The sequence below is a fragment of the Bubalus kerabau genome, chromosome 23 (genome assembly GCF_029407905.1).
Source record: "Bubalus kerabau isolate K-KA32 ecotype Philippines breed swamp buffalo chromosome 23, PCC_UOA_SB_1v2, whole genome shotgun sequence".
Classification (NCBI taxonomy): Eukaryota; Metazoa; Chordata; class Mammalia; order Artiodactyla; family Bovidae; genus Bubalus; species Bubalus kerabau.
In genome coordinates, this window is record NC_073646.1 from 21726551 (window position 1) to 21749311 (window position 22761).

The 22761-nt window shown below is 47.2% G+C and overlaps 1 protein-coding gene across 6 annotated transcripts in view; it reads right to left on the reverse strand.

Annotated features, from left to right (window-relative positions):
* Positions 1-2204: 2204 nt before the first annotated feature.
* Positions 2205-22761, reverse strand: part of USP31 (ubiquitin specific peptidase 31) — an 83867-nt gene continuing 63310 nt past the window's right edge. For all 6 annotated transcript variants that reach the window (XM_055562430.1, XM_055562433.1, XM_055562432.1 and 3 more), the window contains 5 exons: positions 22337-22456; positions 19650-19875; positions 14159-14317; positions 12486-12638; positions 2205-10369 (listed from right to left, as the gene is read on the reverse strand). In XM_055562430.1, coding sequence (XP_055418405.1) covers positions 8802-10369; positions 12486-12638; positions 14159-14317; positions 19650-19875; positions 22337-22456 — 2226 coding nt within the window. In that variant the 3' untranslated portion in view covers positions 2205-8801. The remainder of the gene's footprint in view (positions 10370-12485; positions 12639-14158; positions 14318-19649; positions 19876-22336; positions 22457-22761) is intronic.

Sequence of the window (22761 nt, forward strand, 5' to 3'; positions counted from 1 at the left end):
CTGAGATCATTATCTATCCACCAACCTGACCCCGACTAGACAGAGTTCCTCGGAGAACGGTCCTATCTCCAGACAGACAGGAGGTGTTGTTAAACAAAGAAAAGTGAAAGTGAAGTCACTCAGTTGTGCCCGACCCTTTGGGACCCCATGGGCTGTAGACTGCCAGGCTCCTCCGTCCATGGGATTTTCCAGGCAAGAATACTGGAGTGGTTTGCCGTTTCCTTCTCCAAGGGATCTTCCCGACCCAGGAATCGAACCTGGGTCTCCCACACTGCAGGCATACTCTTTACCATCTGAGCCACCAGGGAAGCTTGGACTTTAATTTTGAATCAGACAATTAAACGGGTGCTTTCCCCAACACACCCTTTTATGGATCTGGAATCCTGAGGCTGGCGCTGACCACACAGCATCATCGCCCACCCCGTGCCTTCCCTTCCCTGCCCTCTGGAGATGAGTACTCTGATACAACGCCCCTCTGTCCTGGGAACTGGATCTGTACACTGTGGGCCTCTGTGAAATCTTCCTAAACCAAGGAAAGCTACAGGAGAGCCTGCCGGCAGCAGGGAAGCCCAATTCTGACCGCAACACTGGTTTCACTCATGTTGTCTTCCCACTTTCTTAAAGAAAAACTGAGCTGTTTTAAATCCAAACAGCAAGTCAAACTATTGTCAGCCTCCTGCACATGCTAAGAAACAGGGTACTAAGCTGATGGGTTACACAGCATCAGGCAAAAACCTGTCTGGGAAAGGAGAGCTCTGGTCCTCTGTGCGAAAATGTGGGAAGGGGGTGAGAAACACGGCTGAGGCCAGGCCAAGTCAGGACTGAGCTGCAGAGGGTTCTAAATGAGTAAGACCCAAACCACCCAGAGGGCACGCCTACCAGATAACCCGTCTCAGACAGAGAACAGAACCACAAAAAGAAAACCCAAGATGTCCACCTGGGAGAATTCAGGAGGTGCCAGGGAAGGAGAAACGGCATCCTGGGGGCTGAGGGGTGGAGGGTGGCTTCAAGCCACACCCTGTGGAGTGACAGTGACCTGGAATCAGTCACGGGACCCACAGGAATACGTGGGCCAGGGAGAGGGAATTTATCAGGCCTTTGCTTCTTCCAGGAAGACCGACACAGAAGGGAAACATGTGGGGAGATACTGATCATTCAAATATTTGAAAATCATCTTCCAAATTCTAAGGAGACAGTGATCTTTCAATACTTGCCTTATTATTAAAATGACTATGGCATCTATGTATTTTACAACACATGAACATTTTCAGACATAAAGACGCCTCTCAAATGATCCGTGTACTCATGGTTACATTCTCCCCTACAACCTAAAGCGCAATCTCACCAGTTAAAATTAGGTTTATGGTGCTGTACTTCAGGTTTTATGGTTCACTCATCCTTGGTTAGGAACAGCCTCCCCACCCTAACCCTAAACCATAATGCTGTGCCATAGGAAAATAAGATCTGTCCTGTGGTCTGTATCCAACAATTGTTAGGAAAAATGATGGCTGATGGTACTTATCTAAACTGAAATCCCTGTCCACTTACAATGCTCCTCAACTCATATCGAATAAGCATTCCCACATAGGCTATGAACTTGAAGGACGGACTTGTAAAACACCTTTGATAATGGTGATCTCTAGTGCCCCCAAGTGGTCATAAGTGATGTGACATCCTCAATAGGGAGTCATCCTGAGAGGTGGCAAAATCTTTGCCACCTGGGCATTTTTACCACAACAGGATGGCTGAAAAAGAAGGTATCAGGGGCAAGAGGGTCCAGAAAAGATGGTTCCTTTTATACCGCTGTTGCCTCCCATCATAAAATCTTGGTACAAGAGAGAAATAATACAAAAGTTTGAAAGCCCACTGGAATTGAGTTAAAATGTGAGTTTTTATCTACTTCCATGGCCCAGGAAAAACTGCCTCTTGAAGAAAATGGCTGCATTTACTCTTGGTTATGAAGATTAAATAAGCATGGATGTGATTTTTTTTTTTTTGCTTTAAAATGTTACTTACAAAATGTATGTATCCTTCTGTAACATGTTTTCACTTAATACTACAACTTTAAAGCATTTTGTATACATCAGCGTAGTACAAGTACCTGTTTAATTTCCAAAGTTAGTTAACACCAAAAAAAAAAAAGTTAACACCAAAAATATGGAGGTTGGCAAGGGGAGAAAGAGGAATATGGCTTGAAGAGGGCATCATGTAATAAATTTATTATATTTCATTACATTTTTCCACTTTTCTCTTAAATTCCAACTGTATACTATATAATCAACTGCTGTTCCAGAAATAAAACATTTTGAACATAAAAATATAAATTTTGTTTCTTAAAAGTGCATACACTTTGAATAATAAAACATACAAATAAATAACAGAAGTCAGTGACACATGTCATGCACTTGTTCTAAAATAATTTAAAATGTGTGATACACGTTTCCAGCCTCAAGGAAAGACATCCTGCCTTCCATATTACTGTACAACTAAAAAAGAAAATCATCCACAAATCACTATGAATGGTGCATGACCACCACCGAAGCATTTTGTTATACAGTGATATGACATGCAGCTTTTAAGACAACTATAGAAATTCCACTGTAAAAACTTAAGAGTTCAATCAAGAAACTACTTTTGTAATGGGGCTTGAATTCAATTTTAACCAGTGGTGAGAGGCACAGTTGGTGAGCAAAACCAAAGGGAACATAAATGCATATTGGAAAGGCCTACAACGAGAACTTCAGCTCCAGAAACACAGTAACGGCTTCCCCATCTGGTATAATGACCGCTCAGCATGTGGAATAGCACCTAGGGGGTTCATACTGCATTTTCATCATTACAACAGGCATCACTGCTCAGCGCAGCCTTTCTAAAGGAGCATCTCCAACTTGGGTTTTCACTTCTAACTTATTCCTTGAAATGTTGAAAACCTCCAGTAAACTGTGTTTTCTTTTTCTGTAGGCAGCATCATGCTTAACAGGAAGAAACCACCTGAGAAGCACAGCAGCTTATTTTGAATATATTCATAGTGCATTCAGCTCACCACAGATTAAAACTAAATTTCATTCGCCTCCGTAGGTAACATGTACTGCCAAATTTTTGGATGCATATTCATTTTTTTAGTTACATGAAAAAAATACTGAGGGTTACTCACCCATCCACCCCCCAAAAAAACCCAAATAAAATGCTTCACATTCATTAAAAAAAAAAAAAAAAAAAAAATCCTGAAACTACCTTCTGGATAGTAAGAGAGTGAGCTAAATATTCCTTAATAGGAAATTGGGCAGCAGCCTCGGGTTTGCTACTATAACAGGTGACCACGGTCTATCAGAATCAGGGACAGGTTTTGCAAAGCCACTGGAGGCTTTACTTTAGCATTTTCTAACTCAGAGTGACCGTCCTGCTCCCTGCCAAGGTCTGGCCCTGCTGTGGCCTCCGGCGGAGAGGCTGTGGGAAGGAGGCAAGCCCCACGGGACACCAACTGGTCCAGTGAACTAAAGACCCCCAGCTCCCACCAGACGCAAGGGCTGAGGCACACGATGCTCCGAGCTCCTCACATCAGAAAGGCACCCCCCCCTTATCTCAAACAGGAAGTTATCAGTAACTCTTTTTTTTTTTTTCCCTTGTCTCTCCAAAGCAACAGAGGACTCTGAGTCATTTGTGAGTACTTCACATGGCAGTGATTCTCGCCAGAGTTCTCAGCAAAGGGAAGGTGTATCACAGTGCTTCTCAATTCTGCAAATCAGAAACACTTCAGAGCTTTAAATATATTGATGGTAGCTCCTGGGACCTGCCACTACACTAATTAGATCAAAAGCTGAGGAGTGGGACTGAGGCATTTTAAAGTTCCCCAGACGATTCTAGTGAGCGCTGGGTATCCGAACCTCAGACATGTTCTTCACAAGAGGCTTGATGGAATTCGGGAGAGTACGTGAGATCTGAAAAAGGCCTCCCAAGTCTGGATCTCCCTTCTCCCTCAACTGGGAAACACCAGTCTTAGATGACTGTGAGCAGCTCTAGAACCTAACCCACTGTGGACGCTCCTGTACACCTCACAGCTCAGTCTCATTGTGACCAGTGGTGGGGAAAGCGCCAAAGCTTTCCAGAACAGCTCTAAGTCTCTACAAAAGTGTCTGAAAATTGTTAGCACTGTTAGAAGTCACATTCTTTCCTTGTGACCACGATAGAACCCTAGAAGATATAAAAAATTAAGATCTATAGAAAATGGCAGGTTATTTTTAGAACAAAATACTTTAGGAAAGTCTTCTGGCTAAATACAGTATATAAACCACTGTGTGTTCAACACACCCATTTCCACTCCTGCTTGCAAAATACCTATTTTACACACAATCTTGCCAATGATTAAAAAAAAAAAAATTGGCAAAGAGAAGCACATGCAAAGCAAAACAAAAAATCACATTCATGCTTTTCAATACTGATTATAGAATTACAAATCCAAAAATAAAGCTCCATAATCTAAGAGATGTCTTTTTTTTTCAAACTTACATTGAGTGTAAGTAGTCTGTATTTTTTCTTAGTTGTTTGCATAGGTAGTAAGAGCATGCTTTCTGGGTTAGACGGAGGCCATGCAAAATTATTTCCATTACTTGGGGGAAAAAAATGATTGGTCATGCTCAAAATGCAGATGCAAAAACACTTTGAGAGTTGATCAAAAGGCAGTATGGACTGTTCATTTGAATAAAAGCATGGGATTTCCCCCGAAAATATGGAGTTAGCAATAACATTACCCTTTAAGAAATTGAAGACAGACAGCCTGCACAGTAACAGCTATTTTTTGTGTTTATGTTTATGTTTATGATATAGGCACTGGTTTGTCAGCAACTTCTGCTCTTCTCAATTCCAAATAATACAAAGTTCAGTGTGCCTCATAGAATACGTTTTATTGAAACTGTGCTTGTGATTTGCATACTATCTCAAAAATCCAACCTGGAAACACTAATAATCTTTGCATCCAATAATTATAACCTACACAGGAAAACAGTATCTCCAGCTGCTCAGTAATTTGTCAGAACGAAATTTAACGTCGGATGTCAATCTACTTTTTAAAACACGTTTATTTGAAATAAATGAGCTTTGTTCACAGCTCTTCTGTTCCTTTTTTTGTAAAGGCTGCCACTTCTGTTTCCTTTACATTCTGTCCTGTTTTCTTCATGATAGGTTATTTTAGAGGGATGACCATTTTTCTCCCCACCCACCCACAGAAATCCCCACATCCACCACACACAAATGCAAATGACCAAATTCTAAAGAAGAGTGACTTCAGATCGGATTTCCAACCTCTAAGTAGTAGAGACAGCACAGTCTGAAACAGAGGATGTGACAGTAAAGTATCTCTAAAGATGAAGAAGGGCACTTTTGGTTTCCAGAACAGAACAGACTTGTTCAAGAGGCCCACAGGCCTCAGCCGATCACCAGGATCCACTTGATCTTTCTGCTTGGGAGGACTGGCACCCCTGGTTCATCAGCTGTGCTCCCAGGGCTCCTCAGCTACAGCGAACTCCCGAAGCTCTCAGCTTGCCTTTACAAGCAAAGCAGGCCCTCAACGAATGTTTGCGGAATGAATGATGAAAGAAGGATTACAGAAGAGGTCGGGGCAGCCTCATAGACAATAACAGTATTTTGCTACACCACAAACACCCCCGCACCCATTTCTATTGGTCCAGTGGAGCACTACTTACTTTCAGTTAGGCTGCTTTTAGGATGAGAAGATACACAGAAAAGGTGGGAGATGGTCTTGAGGTGCCACGAGCTTAACAGTCTCTTTGTGCTTCCACACTGCATTAGGGGTTACAAAGGCAAGGTGTAGGGCTGTTGGAAGGAATGACGAAGACTCCGCACACCCGATGTTCACAGGAAAAGAAATCAAGAATAAAGGTTTTAAAAAGCAAACACACATTACAGATGCAACACTACTGTTGATGGTTATTTTGTGCCTATCAGGAAATACGGCTGCTCTAATCGGGCCCACCTGGTTGTCAACCAGGAACCCAGGTCTACCATCGTCAGCAGATGATTTTTAACCCCAAAACACATATAAGCTCACTGTGCCAAACATCACTGAGAAGAGAAAAAACAGAACACCAAGTCCCTAACTCCACCAAAGAACTGAACTGAACCAAGTGTAATTTTTCTATAAGATACTTCACACCACAAAGAGCATCTCCAAACTTTTGGGCAAAACATCCTTTTTCTGTGGCTTAAAGGTTGCAACCTAATAACTAAGGATGAAATTTTCATTGCTTACCAAGATGCCTAGACAGTGCCATACTTCCTGATTTTTTTTACCATTAAAATCTGAAACAAGAACTAAATTCCATAGACATACAGTTTATAGATATGCAAAGTTTATTCTAGATCCCATGGAACTTTAATATACTTCATAGATTTGGGGTTTTTTTTATTATAAAGACACTAAACCAACAGAAAATCCATTCTTGGAGAACTCCGGAATAAAAATATTTACCACTGGGAAAATTAAATTACATTCTGTTAATGCTTAACTGTTTATATTCCCCACCTCTCCCCCCAAAAAAGTGTTATTAAAACACTGAGTAGTCCAACTATGATTCTGAGACTGTTTCAGAGCTTCAGATAAAAGATTTCAAATGAGATTTACCTATTAAATAAAGATGAGAGGTTCAAATTAGACAAACACTCAATTCCAGATAGTGACAACCCCACATCTGGTGCAATCTTTTTAGGAAATCAAAGTGATACTGGAAAACTCACAGTGGCTAAGCACTGATGGAGCTATCAATGTGCTGCTCGAAGCAACAAGATCAAGATGGAAGGCAGTCACAGCCCGGCAGGGTAAGTGAGGCTGCTCTGGGGAGCCAGACGCCTGCACGGTGAGATGAGGACTCCTGGCAGAGTGGTGGAGTCAGGATCAAGCACAACAGGCTCAGAGTAAGTGGATTTCACGGAGCACTAGCCTAACTCTCACAAGGCCAGATGTGTTGTCTTAAACGTCGCAGGGGTCTACAATTCCAGCTTACCCTCAACGCACATGGCCTCCAGACTTACAGGTTAACCTGCTCGTGCTCAAATTAGCAGCAAAATAAAGCAACCTACTAGAAGCATTTCCTTAGAGGTATTCATAGCAAAGAAAGGGGAAAAAAGAAAAACAGGCCAGTGCAGAATCCATAGCTATGCATGTAATGTACGTTCTAGTTACTTCACACACGGCAATACTGAAAAGGGAGATTATATAAATGGATCTGTGTACAAGGTGTTCAGGAAGAACCTGAAGAGTCCATGACTTAAAAAAAAAAAAAAAAAAGTTAATATGTAAACGCATATAAACTTAGCATGCTGTATTTCACAGCAAAGTGACAAATGCTATTCAAAGAGAATCAGAACCATGACTCTCTTCGACATTTTTAAAAAATGGGAAAAAAAAAAAAAAACAACTAAAAATCACAGAACACCTCCTAAAAGCTTGAAATAATCTATATACATATCTTGCTTATCTGTGAATTTCTTGAGGTTCCCTTTTTCTCTAAACAAGAAACGCAATTTTCACTGACAATGCCAGATGAAGCAGGCTCCATCCTGCTTGTGAGTTTCACTACATCTCCAGCACAAAGAAGAAATAAATGCATTCCTGAAAAACAATCCCAGTGAAGCCTGACAGGCAGACATTATGCACATAACACGGTCACACATCGCTCGAAAATACCATCACTGGCTGCTGGCATCAGGCAACTTCTTTCCTCTCCAAGTTACAAGACGAGGAAACATGGGTGTGAGTTCTTGGGGCAGCATGGAGCTTTCAATTTCTAACACAGGAAAAAAAGCAACACCAGAGAAGGAAATGGCACAGATTTATGCATCCAGTCTAGAATTCATTTCTTTTTTTCCAGGAATTTTCTCTAGTCCATTTCAAAACCCCAGTGACCTTAGTGAGCAAATTTACAAGGGGAAAAAAAAATTTTAACTACTAGTGACTGGCTTTCTGGCTATCCGACTTGCCACCTCTTAGAACACATCCCACAGGTCAAGACAGCTTATGGCAACGCACGTCTTTGCAGATAGGAAGGTGGTGAAAGACTTCATTTCTACCTCTAAAACCTCTCTGTGGCAGTAGGAGAAATGACAGCAACCCACAGGCCACCTTCTTTGATCCTTTCACGGATGCGCAACCGTCCTACACTAGCTGAGTATATACCTGAGAAACATTAGTGTTAAAATATTGCCCTTGACAAAGACTGGTAAGATGGGGCCAAAGTGCAGAAAGCGACAGTTTTTCCCTCGGTTTATTTCACTGTTAAGTGTCACAGTTTATAAGAGTTCCTGGTGCCACATGACAATCCACAGTTGACGACAAATTCCGCTCAGGTGAAACGAGAGTCAAGTAATTCATCCTTCTACAGAGCACACTAGTGATAGCTTAACTGGTTTCACAGGTTTCAAATCCCTAGTGTCCAATGAAAGTCGTTAAGAGTTCTCTAGAAAGAAATATGTACAGTTACTAAAGGGACCATCCAGGGTATCATCTATAATTATTTCAGTTAGCTTGGTGTCAATGCTTTGCCTATGGCTGTTATTTGGTTCAATGGCAGAGTAAGGCGACGCTTTTAACAATTTGCAATTGAATTCTTCCACATACACACACGCGCGCGCACACACCACACAAACACACACACACAAACACACACACACATGGCAGGCACATGACCCTCAAAAAATACAAAACAGAAGCATAAAGGGCTTTGGTGGGAGGGAAGAGGTTCTAAATAAATTAACATCTTTACAGATAAAACACTTGGACTGCAGAAGTATCACTGAGGTTTCTGAGAAGGCCGTGCAGAGGTTTGCATGCTAGAAGGTAACTTTTTGGAGGATTTCTCAGCAGACTGCCTGCACCCAGGAGACAAGGGCGCTGCAGAATCAAGCTGGGAAGTCTTGGACTTGCGAGCGGACAGCAGGGAATGTTTAGCAGAAGCGGGGTCCTTGGAGGCAAGCGGCTCTTTCCCAACTGCAATGGCATTTGGCTGCTGGGAGCCTGGCGCCTGGGAGCCTTTCTCTGCCTTGTCATCCCCCGCGCTCTTACAGACCGACTTGACAGAGCCCCCGCCCGCCTTCTTGGACAGCAAGGCGGTCTTGCCCAGATCCGTCGACCGCCGGGTCTCCTTCTGTCTCAAGGCCGACTTGAAGAAGGACAGCCCCTTGTCCTCGGACTTGCTGTCCCTCTTCAGGCCGGCCCTCACGCTCGTGCTGGGGGAGCGCAGGCTGGCCATGGAGGAGCTCCGCACGTGCCTGCTGTCCGCCCTGCCGTCCCCGGCCCTGGCCTGGCTCACGCGCGGGGAGTTGGGTTTGGAGCTGGAGGTGACGCTGGCCCTGTCGGAAACCAGGCTCTGTCTGGAGCCCTCTCGGCTTAAGCTCCTGTCTGAAGTCCTGCTCTTCCCAGGAGGGAAGGGGCCCCTCGGGGCGGGGCCTGAGGCTTTCTTGGCAGACGTGGAGGAAGCAGTATAAGCGAGGGAAGAAGCCGACTTCTGCTTCTGGAGCAAAGGGGATGACACAGACTCGTGGGACTTGGGGGAGGACTCCTTCTTTGGGGCAGGGGCAGGGGAGGAATGCCGTCCACTGGCCCTGGAGGAAGAATCGGCTTTGCTTCGGGAGCGGGAGGGCTTTACGGACACTTTCACGGGAACGGGAGAAGAAGGGGACGTACTGGAAAGAGAGGACTCCTGGCTGGCCAAGGCTGGTCTCCCCTTCCGCAAGCTTCGCTCTGGCTCAGAAGCGCCTTTGGCGCTGGGGGATCTCTTGGTTGTGCTCTCTGGTTTCTTTGCAAGGGAGCCTGGGTGGCTTGGGGATTTCACCTCTTTGACGGGAGAGCTGTCTACAGAATCGCTCTGATCCACATAAGCAATCTGGTTATTGTTATCAAATGGATCAGAGACGGGGGGCAAGTGATCCCCATGTGCTGAGCTTCTGCTCTGTGTGTCCGCCACACTGGAGTTCAACTTGCGGGCGTCCGACTCGTCTCTGAACACACCTTCCATGACGGCCAGAGGGGCCCGGCCCACAGCCTTGTGCTCCCGCCGACTGTGACTGTCGCTCGAGTCCTGGTGGCTGCTGGACAGGTTCCTCAAGCTACCGAAGCAGGAGATGGAGACCTTGTCATCCACGGCCTCCCCGATCTTCTCCAGGGTGGACGCAGAGGTGTGAATCGGAGAGTCCCCTGAGAAGCGGGAAGGGGAACTGGAGCGCATCTGCAGCTTGGCAGACAGGGACCAGGAAGGCCGCATGCAATTTTCACTGACGGCCAAGGGGCTGGTGACAGACGGTCTGGATGACAAGCTCTGGCGCTGGACACTTCTCACGAACGGACGAGTCGAGAAGCCTCCTGAATGCAGCAAAGAGATTACCGTTAAGCCAAGCCAACAAGATGCGCTAGTAACATCTACAGAGCAAAGGAAGGCCGGCCTCAGGGGGTGACGGGAGCATGACCTGCAGAGCCAGCGCGTCTGGGGTCAGTGAGTAATCACGTGATTTTAACTTTTCTGAGCCTTTACCTATAAAATAGGGGCATTCTAACTTGGGGACCAGCAAAGCACCTTCTTTCTCAACATCAGGGCTCAGCAGACTTTTCCTCTAACGGCCAAGACAGTAAATATTTTAGGCTTTGTGGGGCAGCTGTTCAACTCTGTCACCTTAGTGCAAAAGCAGCCACAGGCAACAAATAAACAAACAGGCATGGCTGTGTTCCAACAAAACTTGTTTTTGTTAACAAATAAAGACAGGGGCCATATTTTGGCCTGTGAGCCATAATTTCCTGACCCTTGTAACTCACAGAGCTACTAGGAGAATGAAATAAAATCTTCAAAGTCCTGTGCCCGGCAAGGTACCTGACATTGCACACTGCTCAATAAACGTGAGCTACTTCATTTACGGCTTCTTCATCTCACTAAGGACACTGGGGCCCACAGCAGCGAGGCCCGTGCCCATGACCACACAGGTAACTAGGGGCAGAGCCAGCACCAGAACCACAAGCCCTTCCCCCAGCTCAGCATCACAGGCAGGCGGGCCTGTGATCGCTGACTGTGAAAGCCATCAGTGGAAGGAACTAGAGACAACACGCTTCTACCCTGAGTGCCTTAAAACTTTCAAGAAAAATATTCATGATTAGAGCAGTAAGTGACTTTGAACTTCCAAAGAAAATATTCTAAATGAAATTCTCCACACGCTTGCTACTGGAGCTGTGGTATTAATACAACTCCGTCTGGATGAGACCCTGAGCGACAGGCCCTGGTCCATGGGCACCACCCAGCACGACTGTATGATGATGACCCTGCAGAGGATATCGATTCCCCCAACTCCACCATTTAAAACAGACTGGGCGCAAACCATATCTAGGCTCCCTGTTCAAACAACAGTGAGCTCGAAGTTTAAAGGCTTTGCTGAAAACCACCTCCAAATAATAAACAAGCCAAGGGGCACTGCCAGTTTTTCACAAAATGTCAGGAGTGCCAGCCAGGAGCTTGGTGGTTACAGCCCAAGACTCTTACGCTACAGAAGACGACGCAACAGTCGGAAGAAGGGGCAGAGCTGGAGGTGAGACGGAGCTCTCCACGTCGGGCCTTCCTCCCGACTCCTGTTTCCTTCCTGAAGTTTGTGTTCAGGTTAACCATCACCACTAGCAGGCAGTTTACCAGAAGCGATGGAAATGCAGCCCACACACTGACTGAGGCCTGCGGGGTGAGTCACCGGGCTCGTGGTATCCCACAGAGGCTGAGCTCACTCTCTCCCCCTCCCAACGCTCAGGACTCCAGCTGCCTCATCGCCTCCCCCCAGCTTGGGGTCCCGGGTGGAGCGGAGGGCTGTGTTGCCACTAGTCCAGCGGGAGCTGAAGGCAAAAACACCATAGCTCAATTTTTATCAGCTTTGCCAAGCTTGCATACTGTGACTGTTTCCAAAATTCCCCCAAACAGCTTTATGCAAAGGCAGCGGCTTCTGTTCTAGCTGCTCCTGCACTCCCCAAGCACGCACCACAAGTCCCTCCAGGGAGGCAGCGTGGAGGGAAGGTGAGAGGCCGAGCAAGTCAGGCGCTCCCACACCAGGCCCCGCATAGCAGCTCATCCCCAGGCAGCCTCCCGCAAAACCCTCAGCAAATCGCAAGCCCGCTGAGTCCCCTTACAGCTACTCCGAAGAGTTTAAAAAGCACTTTGATTAAACTGTACCAGTTACTGTATAGAGTTAAAGCTCTAGCCTCCACGTTTACACTTTAAAAGTGAAAAACGACAAAGTGGAAGGAAAAAGTCCTGGATCCCAGAGGAAAAGCAAAAGGGCCAGTGATATAAAAGGTCCCGTACGACGGTGACCACAGCCATGCAGGCCCCTCACTGTCGCCCACTTTTATGTCCCCCACCTCCTTCTTGGGACTTGGCTCCCCAACACGAGGGAGCCTGTGTGCATGTCCACGAGCCACTGTTTCGGAAATCTTCACCGAAACCCAGACCCACCGTCGTCCTCACTCCTCTCCCCGGTCATCTCCACGGACTCCGACAGCGAGGCCAGGGAGGTGCGTCTGGAGGAAGCCGCAGAGGTCACGCTGGCTTGCTTGCTCCCCGGGAGTCGGCTCACCCAGTGTTCGCACAAGGAGGAACTCGTGGAGCCTGCAGGAAAGGAAGCGGGCGCCGAGGTCAGGCCAGAAGCCCAGGGACTTCATTGCTGGGCCAGTGCTAACTCCCAGACCCCACACCATGCCCACTCGAATGCCCCCTGTGAGGATGAAAAAGAGGGCAGACTCCCACTCACGTCCACAGCTGTAAAATCCAAGTACAGGGACGGACACTTCATAAAGCAAAGTCTTAAGTGCCGGCAACAGAATGAACAGACACAACTGTTCATACCTTCCATCCACCCTATACATGTTTACTGAGCACGACAGCCCAGGCAGCGTCCTAAGCACCTGCAGTAATACTCCAGACAGAGAGACGAAAGCAAGCAGTGGTGTCCTGTTACTTTCTTGGCCTTTGGTGAAATTTTTAAATCATTTAAACCACAGTATTAATATACAACAAGCAAGCACACACACACAGGGCCACGTGCCGTTCTGTCTTGTCTGTTCCAGGAAGGCCCTTAAATATGAGTTAGGACTACAGAAGCCACTTCTGAGATGGAGAGCGTGCAGCAGCATGACTATCTCGAGGAGACCTCAAGGGGGTGTCAGGTCCGAGCACATCTCAGACTCTGGAAAGCACTGCGGGACGCCACTAGAGCCCTGGAGTTCCCGCCTTCTGTGAACGAAGAGAGCAGCTACAGACTGAGTGCTGTACTGCGTGGGGTGCGATGCACCAGGGGTCTCTCTGCCTCAGCGATGCTTCCTTTGAGCGGCTTCCGGCTGATCCCTCACAAGCTTCGAGGGGCGCAGGGATGAATAAGTGATCACACAGAGCCACATCCCACAACTCTGTCCTATTCTCTCAACTGCAACGTGGCATTAAGATGCCTTCTCCCCGTTTGGATTGTGTGTGGCTACATCAAGTGTGGATACTGGTTCTTGTGTTTGTTTAACACAACAGAGTAGATCTCCTCAAACTAAACCCAAGCCCTCTAAGATTATTACAGCCTTCAATCCTTCCCCTAACAGAACAGGCCAATTTTACTGGAAAAAAAGAATAATTTGTAACGGTGCTTTACCCTTTGCAAAGGGCTTTAACCCAAGTTCACCTGATCTGCTGGACACAATGACCTCATGAGACACGTAGCATTATTACACCCATGTTACGGCTGACAAATGCGTGGTTTAGATGGGACATGCTCCAAGATAACCCGAGCAAGGGGTGGCAAAGTCAAGTCTGGTTCTGCTTCCAAATCGCTTGGTCCCTCTACTGTGCGAGCGCCTGGCAGTGCTCCTCAGCTCCCTCACTCACTGACTCCACAAGTAAACACACGAGCGTGCTCTGAGCCGGGCTCCACTCCACCTCCATGGCAACTCCTGGTTCACAGCTGCTCGCACATTCCAGCCCCGTTTCCTTGACTGCAACCATTCTGCCTTCCAGATTAAATGCAAATGTGACCATTAACCTGATCCAACCAGCAGAATCAGAGGACCTTCTGGAGAAGTCCTCTGGATCATCAAGCACCACCTTCTGTTCTCAGAAAAACCGCCCCCGGGGTGGAATGGCCTTACCCGCCACCGAGCTGTTGGCCGACCACGACGGTATAGCTGTTCGCCTCTGGTAGAAGAGGATGTATGCCGTCTGCGTGCAGACCTCATCTTCCGACAGCTGCTGCACGTCACTGTCGTCGAAGCAGTACCAGAGACCATCCACGGAGTTCTTGCAGAACGCTGCCAAAGAGAGCCCACCAGCCGTCAACACTGGGGTGGCCACCCTGGCCACTCCACTCCACCCACAGACACTGTTTCCTTGCCTCACATAATTCAGTAACTTTTTAAGGTCGCAGGTAGTAATGCAGAGAAAGGGTTAAAAAAAAAAAAGCGCCAAATTCCAAATCATACACAGGCAAGATGTTTCACGAAATTCCAACCTATTCCAAATGGATGAAATTCTACTTAATCTTAGAAAATGAGTATTTAGTTAAACCAATGGCTTTCAACCAGAGATGACTTTGCCCCAGGGGACACCTGGTAATGAACGGAGACATTTTTGACTGTCACAACTTGGGGGGCGGCAGGGCAGGTAGTAGGATACTAGTGATGAGTCGGGGGTAGAGACCAGGGCTGCTGCTAAACATGCTACCGTGCACAGGACAGCCCCACAACGAAGAGTCACCAGCAAACGCACTAATGTGCCAGGACTGAGCAGCTCTCTTTTAAGGATACTGTAACCTTTTAGTGTTTCAGGAACTAGAAATAATGATATTAATAATAGCAGCAGCTAATACTTGTTTAACACTTGTTATGTATCTCATTTGATCCTATGAAATTTGTTCTATTATTACTCCCATTTTACTCAAAATAGGCTCAAAATGATTAACCAGCCTGCCCAAGGCCACACAGCTGGTAAAGCAGGGGGCCGAGTTCATTTCAGAATTATCTAGTCCTCGAGCTTGTTCTTAGACCCCCACCCTACCCTGCCTCCCTCAGAGGCAGCAAAACGGTGCCTCATGGAAGTCCCCCGGCAAACTGAGAACGGGGGCTCATGAATGCATGTGGCCTTCGCTCCAGATCAAATTCTAAGCCTGAGATAAGAATCAAGAGCGTTGAAGCACCAGCAAGGACAGACAGACATAGCTTACTGTGCTGTGAATCGATCAGGGAGTGTGATAAGCTTGATCCGGAAAGCTGTATGCATTATCAGTACTTTCTAACTTACTGGGGTGAACATAAATGAGTGCTACAATATTTGGCTGAATGCCGGAACAGACTCAGTAGAGCCCCAGGGGGCAGGACACATAAGGTCCCCGAGTGGCACCAGGAGTGACAGCCTTTATAGGCCACAACCACTGGGTAAGTATGGACTCGGAGGAGATGAAAGGGACCAGGCGAGGCAGGGCTACACCAGACAGGTGCCAACAAAGAAGAGCAGGTGAAGAATCTATGACTGCAGGGTAGGAAGGCGTCTGCAGCTGTCGACTCACTGGAACCAGAGGGGAAAGGGCAAATGGAGCTGGTAAAATAGCAACTGTTTGGTCAGTGGCATGGTCAGGCTTGATGTGCTATGGCCCAGCTGGAGAGGGGATGCGGTTCAGGAGTGGGAGAAGGGGTGGGAGGAAAATTGTACAGAGGAGCGTGCCCGAGAGAAGGTGGCAGAGCAACCGTGTACCAGCTCCAGTCTGCTTCTCCTCGGGATGCTCTGTCCTCAGCCACAGCATGGAAACTCTCAGGGGCTCACCAATGGGTTAATGATGTATTTATAAAATAATTCTGTGTGCTTTTCTTCCCAGCACTGTTTTCTAAATTGTTTTCTAGACCAGTGCTATGCAAATTGTGTCTCACAGACTGGTGCCAGTCCAAAAGAGAAGCACCAAAACGGGGTAAGCATTTAAAAACATTCATGCTAGTCTGATGTTTTTATTGTGTTTTTGCGTAAGTTCTGGCTCTCGAAGGATTGGAAATTTTTAAAAAGATTTAAGAAATCTTTTAAAAGGTTCTTTATCGCAGATCGTTTAAGCAGCACTGTTCTAGAATCATTACAAGTCAGCCATACATATACCATGTAACTACAGGTAGAACCAGTGCAAAATAAAGAACACATTAAAATAAACATTTCAAGTGAAAGCTCAGAAATAAGGTATCTTTAACTTAACAATGCTCATGTACTTAAATGTTCTTATGAGAAAAGCAGTGGTATGGTCTAAGCATGGGAAGTAAAGTAAGTAAAGTCAAGTTGCTCAGTCGTGTCCGACTCTTTGCGACCCCATGGACTATAGCCCACCAGGCTTCTCCGTCCATGGGATTTTCCAGGCAAGAATATTGGAGTGGGTTGCCATTTCCTTCTCCAGGAGGTCTTCCTGACCCAGGGATTGAGCCCAGGTCTCCCGCATTGTAGGCAGACGCTTTACCGTCTAAGCATGGGAAAGGGGAAATAAATGCAGAAAATACCTGAGTCACTCCTAGGTAACAGGCCCCAAGAAGCAGACATGAGCACTTTCAGCTCCCTTGCATGGCCACCAGGTTAGAATAAGGTTCTTCACCTAACGTCACAGAGCTAGGAGATGTGTCTGGCTTCTAGCCCACACTCCTCTAACTAACTATACTGCCTCCAAGATAGCTATAGTTTCCAGGCACTTTCCAGTCTGTTCCATAAACAGAGCAACATGAGGCTAGCATTGTCCTATTTCCTCAACAGTTTCTAGCTAGAAACCACACAACATGCTTGTCCATATTTTCCTGAGAAACAGTCTTCCACATGGAAGATTCTTTACCAAAGCTGAAGCTACACAAACACCAACCAGGGATGCTGGACAAGGTATTACTTCACCAGCTAATGAATGAAATTAAATTCCCTCTAAGTCCCTTTCAATTCTCAGAGTCCCTGAGTATATAACTCTGTGACTTAGTATCAAAGAATGGAGATACGACCAGGAATGCCCCAAGAGGAAAAATCCAACTAGATACACAAAGTGGTTCCCATAGAATATAAATATAAAATATGTAAGATACAAAATCTAGTATTAAAATCTGGCTTTAATAGATTTTTCAGTAGATCCTCTATCTCCTTCTTCTCCTAGAAAGTGCTTCCTAGGACAAAGTAGAGGCCATCCAAAGTGCTCCACTGAGATACACTCCAAGTTCCATCATTCCTTTCACAAGTGACTGCAGCTTGCAGCATCTATATTTTCAAAGAATTTGAACTTAATGGGTTTCAAGAACAAAAGACTGTGTCCAGTCACACTCAAGCTCTTGCCTCCTGGAGGAAGAGCAAGGTAAGAGAGGAAGTGTGCAAGGCCAAGGAGGGGGTCTAGGACCCGACAGGCTCATTCACCGTGTTATGGGCTAACTGCCAGGGAGGAGTCTCAGAAAGCCCGAAAGACCAACCGGCAGAGCCAACCCTCCTCCACCTCCCCCCACGTTTACGAACCAACAGCACCCTGTTGGGGCCCCGTGGTGGAGACCATTGAATTGAGGATGCAACAAAGTCCCAGAGAAGTGTTTCTGCCCAACAGGCTGAGTGGGAAGGACGCAGAAACCCGAGTCCTGGCCACCCACACATCAAGTTCCCCCCACACACAGACGTCCAGGCAAGAAGCCCCCAGTATACAGGCCTCCCCAGCATGCATGCATGCCCTGAACCCCATCACTCCACTTCTGAGACTCAATCTCAAAGAGATACAGAAGTAACACACAGAAAAGGGGACTACGCACAAAGATGTTCACCAGTGTCATCTTCAAAGTTAAATACCGGAAATAGTGTATGTGTTCAACAACAGGTAATGGTTATATATCAGACTCGAGTTCATCATCAGAATATCCTGCAGTCATTAAAAATAACGTTTACAAAAAGTTAAGTGTCTGCCCCGTGGGTGTAGGTGGCAGGTTACTAATCGCAGCTTCCCCTGACCCTCCAGGAAGGGGGTGCTCTGGCCACTCTCTTCTCCCGGCCCCCGTTCTACCCACAGTCCACACTTCAATCACAGAACCTAATACACACTTCCGCTCTTTCATATTACGTGTGCCTACGCTGTCCCAACCACTTGTTTACACTCTTGGAAGACAGAGGCTGAGATTTTTTTCATTTCCAACATGTCTCTGATATGTTATGGCCCATGGCAAGCAAGAAACAGAGGGGGTGCTCCATAGTGGTTCACCTGAACAGAGCACACTAACGTAACGGCCAAAACTTACAGAAAACACTGGAAGTTAACACCACTTATCGAAATGTTGCCTACTTACAATGGGATATTATTCAGCCTTAAAAAAGGACATTTTGACACACAGTACAACACGGGTGACTCTTGAATACATTACGCTAAGTGAAGTAAGCCAGACACAAAAGGACAAATACTGTATGATTCACTTACATTAGGTACCCAGAGTAATCAGTTTCACAGAAAGAATGGTGGCTGCCAGGGATGGGGGAGGGGTCAACAGGGAATTACTGCTTAATGGATGCAGAGTTTCAATTTGGGAAGATGAAAGAAATTCGAGATGGACAGTGGTCATGACTGCATGAAGATATGAATGAACTTAATGACAATGAACTGTACGCTTGCTGCTAAGTCACTTCAGTCATGTCTGACTCTGTGCGACCCCATAGACGGCAGCCCACCAGGCGCCCCCGTCCCTAGGATTCTCCAGGCAAGAACACTGGAGTGGGTTGCCATTTCCCTCTCCAATGCATGAAAGTGAAAAGTGAAAGTGAAGTCGCTCAGTCGTGTCCGACTGCTAGTGATCCCATGGACTGCAGCCTACCAGGCTCCGCCATCCATGGGATTTTCCAGGCAAGAGTACCGGAGTGGGGTGCCATTGCCTTCTCCGGATCCGTATGCTTAAAAATAGTTAAAAAGGAAAATTCTGTTGTGTGTTATTTATCACAGTTTCTAAAAATATTTTTTTTTTCTTTTAAAGTTTTTGGCCATGCCACAGAGCATGTGGGCTCTTTAGTGCCCCAACCAGGGACTGAACCCTCACCCCCTACAGTGGAAGTGCAAAATCTTGATCACTGGACTCCAGGGAATTCCCACCACCATTTTCTGAGTAATAATCTCACGGATTATTTTGGAGTGGTATCCTCATGGGTTGATGGCACTATTCTTTTTGCCTCTTTCTAGTCTCTAATTTCATGACGAGCACTACTGCTTTGACAAATAAAAAAAATTAATTTGAACACAAAGCAAAAAGAAAAACCCTTACAAGTCACTTTAAAGACACTATTAAAAAAAAGTGGTCCACAGCCACTCCAAATCAGGGAGATGCTAGGCCCTGAAGGAAGCAGAGCAGAACCTTAAACGGGGCTGTGCAGGTGAGGTCAAGAAGGCAAGTCCTGGGTGAGCCAGATGAGGCCACCCCTCTGCACAGGCCACCACTCTCCCTGCTCGGGTCAGAGCCTGACCAGATGAGGCCAGGGAACAGAGAGCTGGAAGGTGAAAGCTGCCCTCGTGGTCGGCACGCTTCCGGCTGGAAGAGAAAGCAAGGTTCTGAAGCACAGCCACCCTGTCGCAAGCACAACACGTCGGGGGACCGTCAGCACAGGCGCCCGGCCTCTCGCGCTGCAGACCTGTGTAGTGCCCCCCTTGCATGGTGCCATGATGATTGCACACGGCATACAGGTCATAGATGTAGTCCTCAGGGTCCCTCCCGAGTCCGTAGGGCCGTCTCCATGGAGACCAGTGGGATGGCAGACTCCAGCTGCTCTGGCTTCGCTTAACCACGTGAGGTGTCATGTCCAGGCCGGTCAAAGGGAACTTGACCATGTTCTGAAGTTTCATACGCTTGTCTCCTTCCTGTTGCAAGAAGAAAAACAAGTCCTGATGGCATGTTCATGCGAGCAGAGGGTAGGCCAGTTCAGCGTGAAAGGCAGACTCTATTGGCTGAAGTAGGTTTGAGTTTCCTATCTGATGTTTCCAAAGACATACGACACAGGGAACAGGAATACTGTTAACTATTGGGGTTGGCCAAAAAGTTCATTCACGTTTTCCCGTAAGATGCTATAGACTAACCTGAACGAACTTTCTGGCCAACCTAATACCTGGAGGGTTTTAATATCACCAAAAATGGAACCCACGATTAACTACATGTAAGAGGATAATGAGCCTTCTGGTCCTTACCTAATAAAAGTTTTTAATGTGCAAAATGACAATTTCCGTTGGTTCATCCAGATGCATGAAAAGAAATGGAGTAACAACATATGTCAAGGGACAGCATGGTGTTGGCACCGAACTCACAGAACAGGGCCTCTTCCTGGCCCTTCCTCCAGGAAGTACATTCAAAGTTAACAGTGACTCAGCTTGCTACATTCACTGAGCTGACAACCTTAGGCAACCTGGAAATCTTGCCATCAGCTGAAAGGTATCTACTAAATGTTTCCTGTGTCTATAGTGAAAGTCACTCAGTCATGTCCATGGAATTCTCCAGGCCAGAATATTGGAGTGGGTAGCCTTTCCCTTCTCCAGGGGATCTTCCCAACCCAGGGATCAAACCCAGGTCTTCCACATTGCAGGCAGATTCTTTACCAACTGAGCCATAAGGGAAGCCCTCCTGTGTCTATGGGGGCTTTAAAAAAATGAATCAGGTACAGATAATGCCAATTCTAAGGGGAAAAAAAAGTTCCTAAGAGAAAGGCAGGTGGTCCTGCAGGATCAGGCTAAAGAACCTGGATCCTGCTCTGTAGTCACGGGGGAAGCTTGGGGAGGAAGCTTGGGGGAAGTCAAGGGGAGGCTCTGAGGCAGGACGTGATGTCATCAGAGCAGCCATGAAGTAGTGCCCAAAATGTGCTCGAGAGGGAAGAGCAGCCTAGGTTACAAAACCAATAAAAAGACATCGCAACTGCAACCTGCTGGGAAGGAGCGGAAAGTTGGAACTGGCAGGATGACAGAAAGAATGGGGAGAAGAGGACACATACAGAAGGAAGTGGGGAGGACAACCAAGCCTAGGTGTCAGAGACAAGAAAGAATAGACAAAGATGACACTACAGTTTTGAGCTGGGGCGCTGGAGGCGTGACTATATGTTTTCAAAAGAAACAGAAAGCAAAGGACATCAGTCTGTGTGTGTGGAAAGAGACAGAGGGCTGGGCAAACCCCCAACGGGCCGTCCACCCGCAGACCCCAGTGGAGGCGTGCAGCTGGGACACTCAAGGCAAATGCTCACCCCTCACTAGCACAGGGGCTGGACTCCAAACCTCCATGCACTAAGCCCCGCCCCGGCCACCTTGTGTGCACCCCCAACATCTTCACCTCATCAGCGAGTCTTAGACATCTCCCAATCTATCCGGGTCTCTCCACCTCCACTGCCGCAACTCCAATGCCAGCCATCAGCCGGGCCTGCCCTGGATAAACGGCCTCCTTCAGACCTCCCCATCTGCATCCTTGTAGCCTCTAATTCTCCACACAGCAGCCTGAATGGTCTCTTCAAATCACGCCTTTGGTCATGTTGCTTCAGTGGTTCAGAACCCCACTCTGCCTACAAGGGTTGGATAACCAGCCACCGCCGGCCTCTTCTACTTTGACTCACGCCTTTCTCCCCGACCCCCCGGACCTCCAGCCACACTGGCCTCGGCTCTCAGCCCCCTGCCCTGCTCTGCTCTGCACCCGCTGTGTCCAGGCACTATGTGCGTGCCCCTCCCTCACCTGCTGCAGGCCTCCTCCTGATCTTTCAGATCCACACCTTCTTGCAGCCAGGCTCAGAGACTCCTCCAGCATCTACCTTTCATTTACCTCCCTTACAAGGGGGCCGCCCGGGACAGCTCTAACCTCAGGAACAGCCAGCCTTTTTGGGAAAACTGACTCACAAAGCCATACAATGCAAAGCAGATTTTCTTCGTATACATGTATGACTCATCTCCCCAACTGTACAACAGCTCCTTGGCAGCAGGACAACACCTGTTATTAATTTAGGTAGAAACAGAATTCTTACCGCCCCCAGAAAGGAGCTCAATTTTTTTTTTAATCCCAAAGCACATTTACATGAGCACAACATTTACAAATCTAAAGCAAATCCTCAGGAACAAAGTAAAATATCTGCCGTATGAACTAAAATGGTTGGGATTCAAAGGTCACAGGACACTTGAACTTTGCTTTGGGAAAGAACAAAACAGGGCCCCAAACACAGGGAAAATGTGGGTCTGTAACAACACAAGATCGTGGGCTCGCACGGGGACACCAGAGAACCATTCCCAACAGCCTGCCAGTAGGGGGCGTAAGACACCTGGTCACAGCGCTCTTCCCTGGGCCAGAGGCTCTCCTTACCTGTCGAAATCGCTTCAGATGGATAATCAGCACGTCGGGCAGAGTCCAGAGGCTCAACGTAATGCTGCCCTGCTGCAGCTGCTTACAGTGCGGGCACCGCCAGGCGTCATCGGGGGCGAGCTGGAAACAAGGAGCACGACGCTGTTAGCGCCACTTAAGCAGGACCCCTAGAGGAGAAAGCCTTGTCTCCTCACTTCCGGGCCAAGGCATGGCACAACTCTGAATCCCTCCACAAACTATGTTTAACGGGAATCAATGGAAAAACACAATCAAAGGGCTGGCACCCAAACACTGGCTGAATAGCTGCTGCTGCTGTTGTTCACTCGCTAAGTTGTGTCCGACTCTGTGACCCCATTGACTGCAGCACGCCAGGGTTCCCTGTCCTTCACCAGCTCCCGGAGTTTGCTCAAACTCAGGCCCATTGA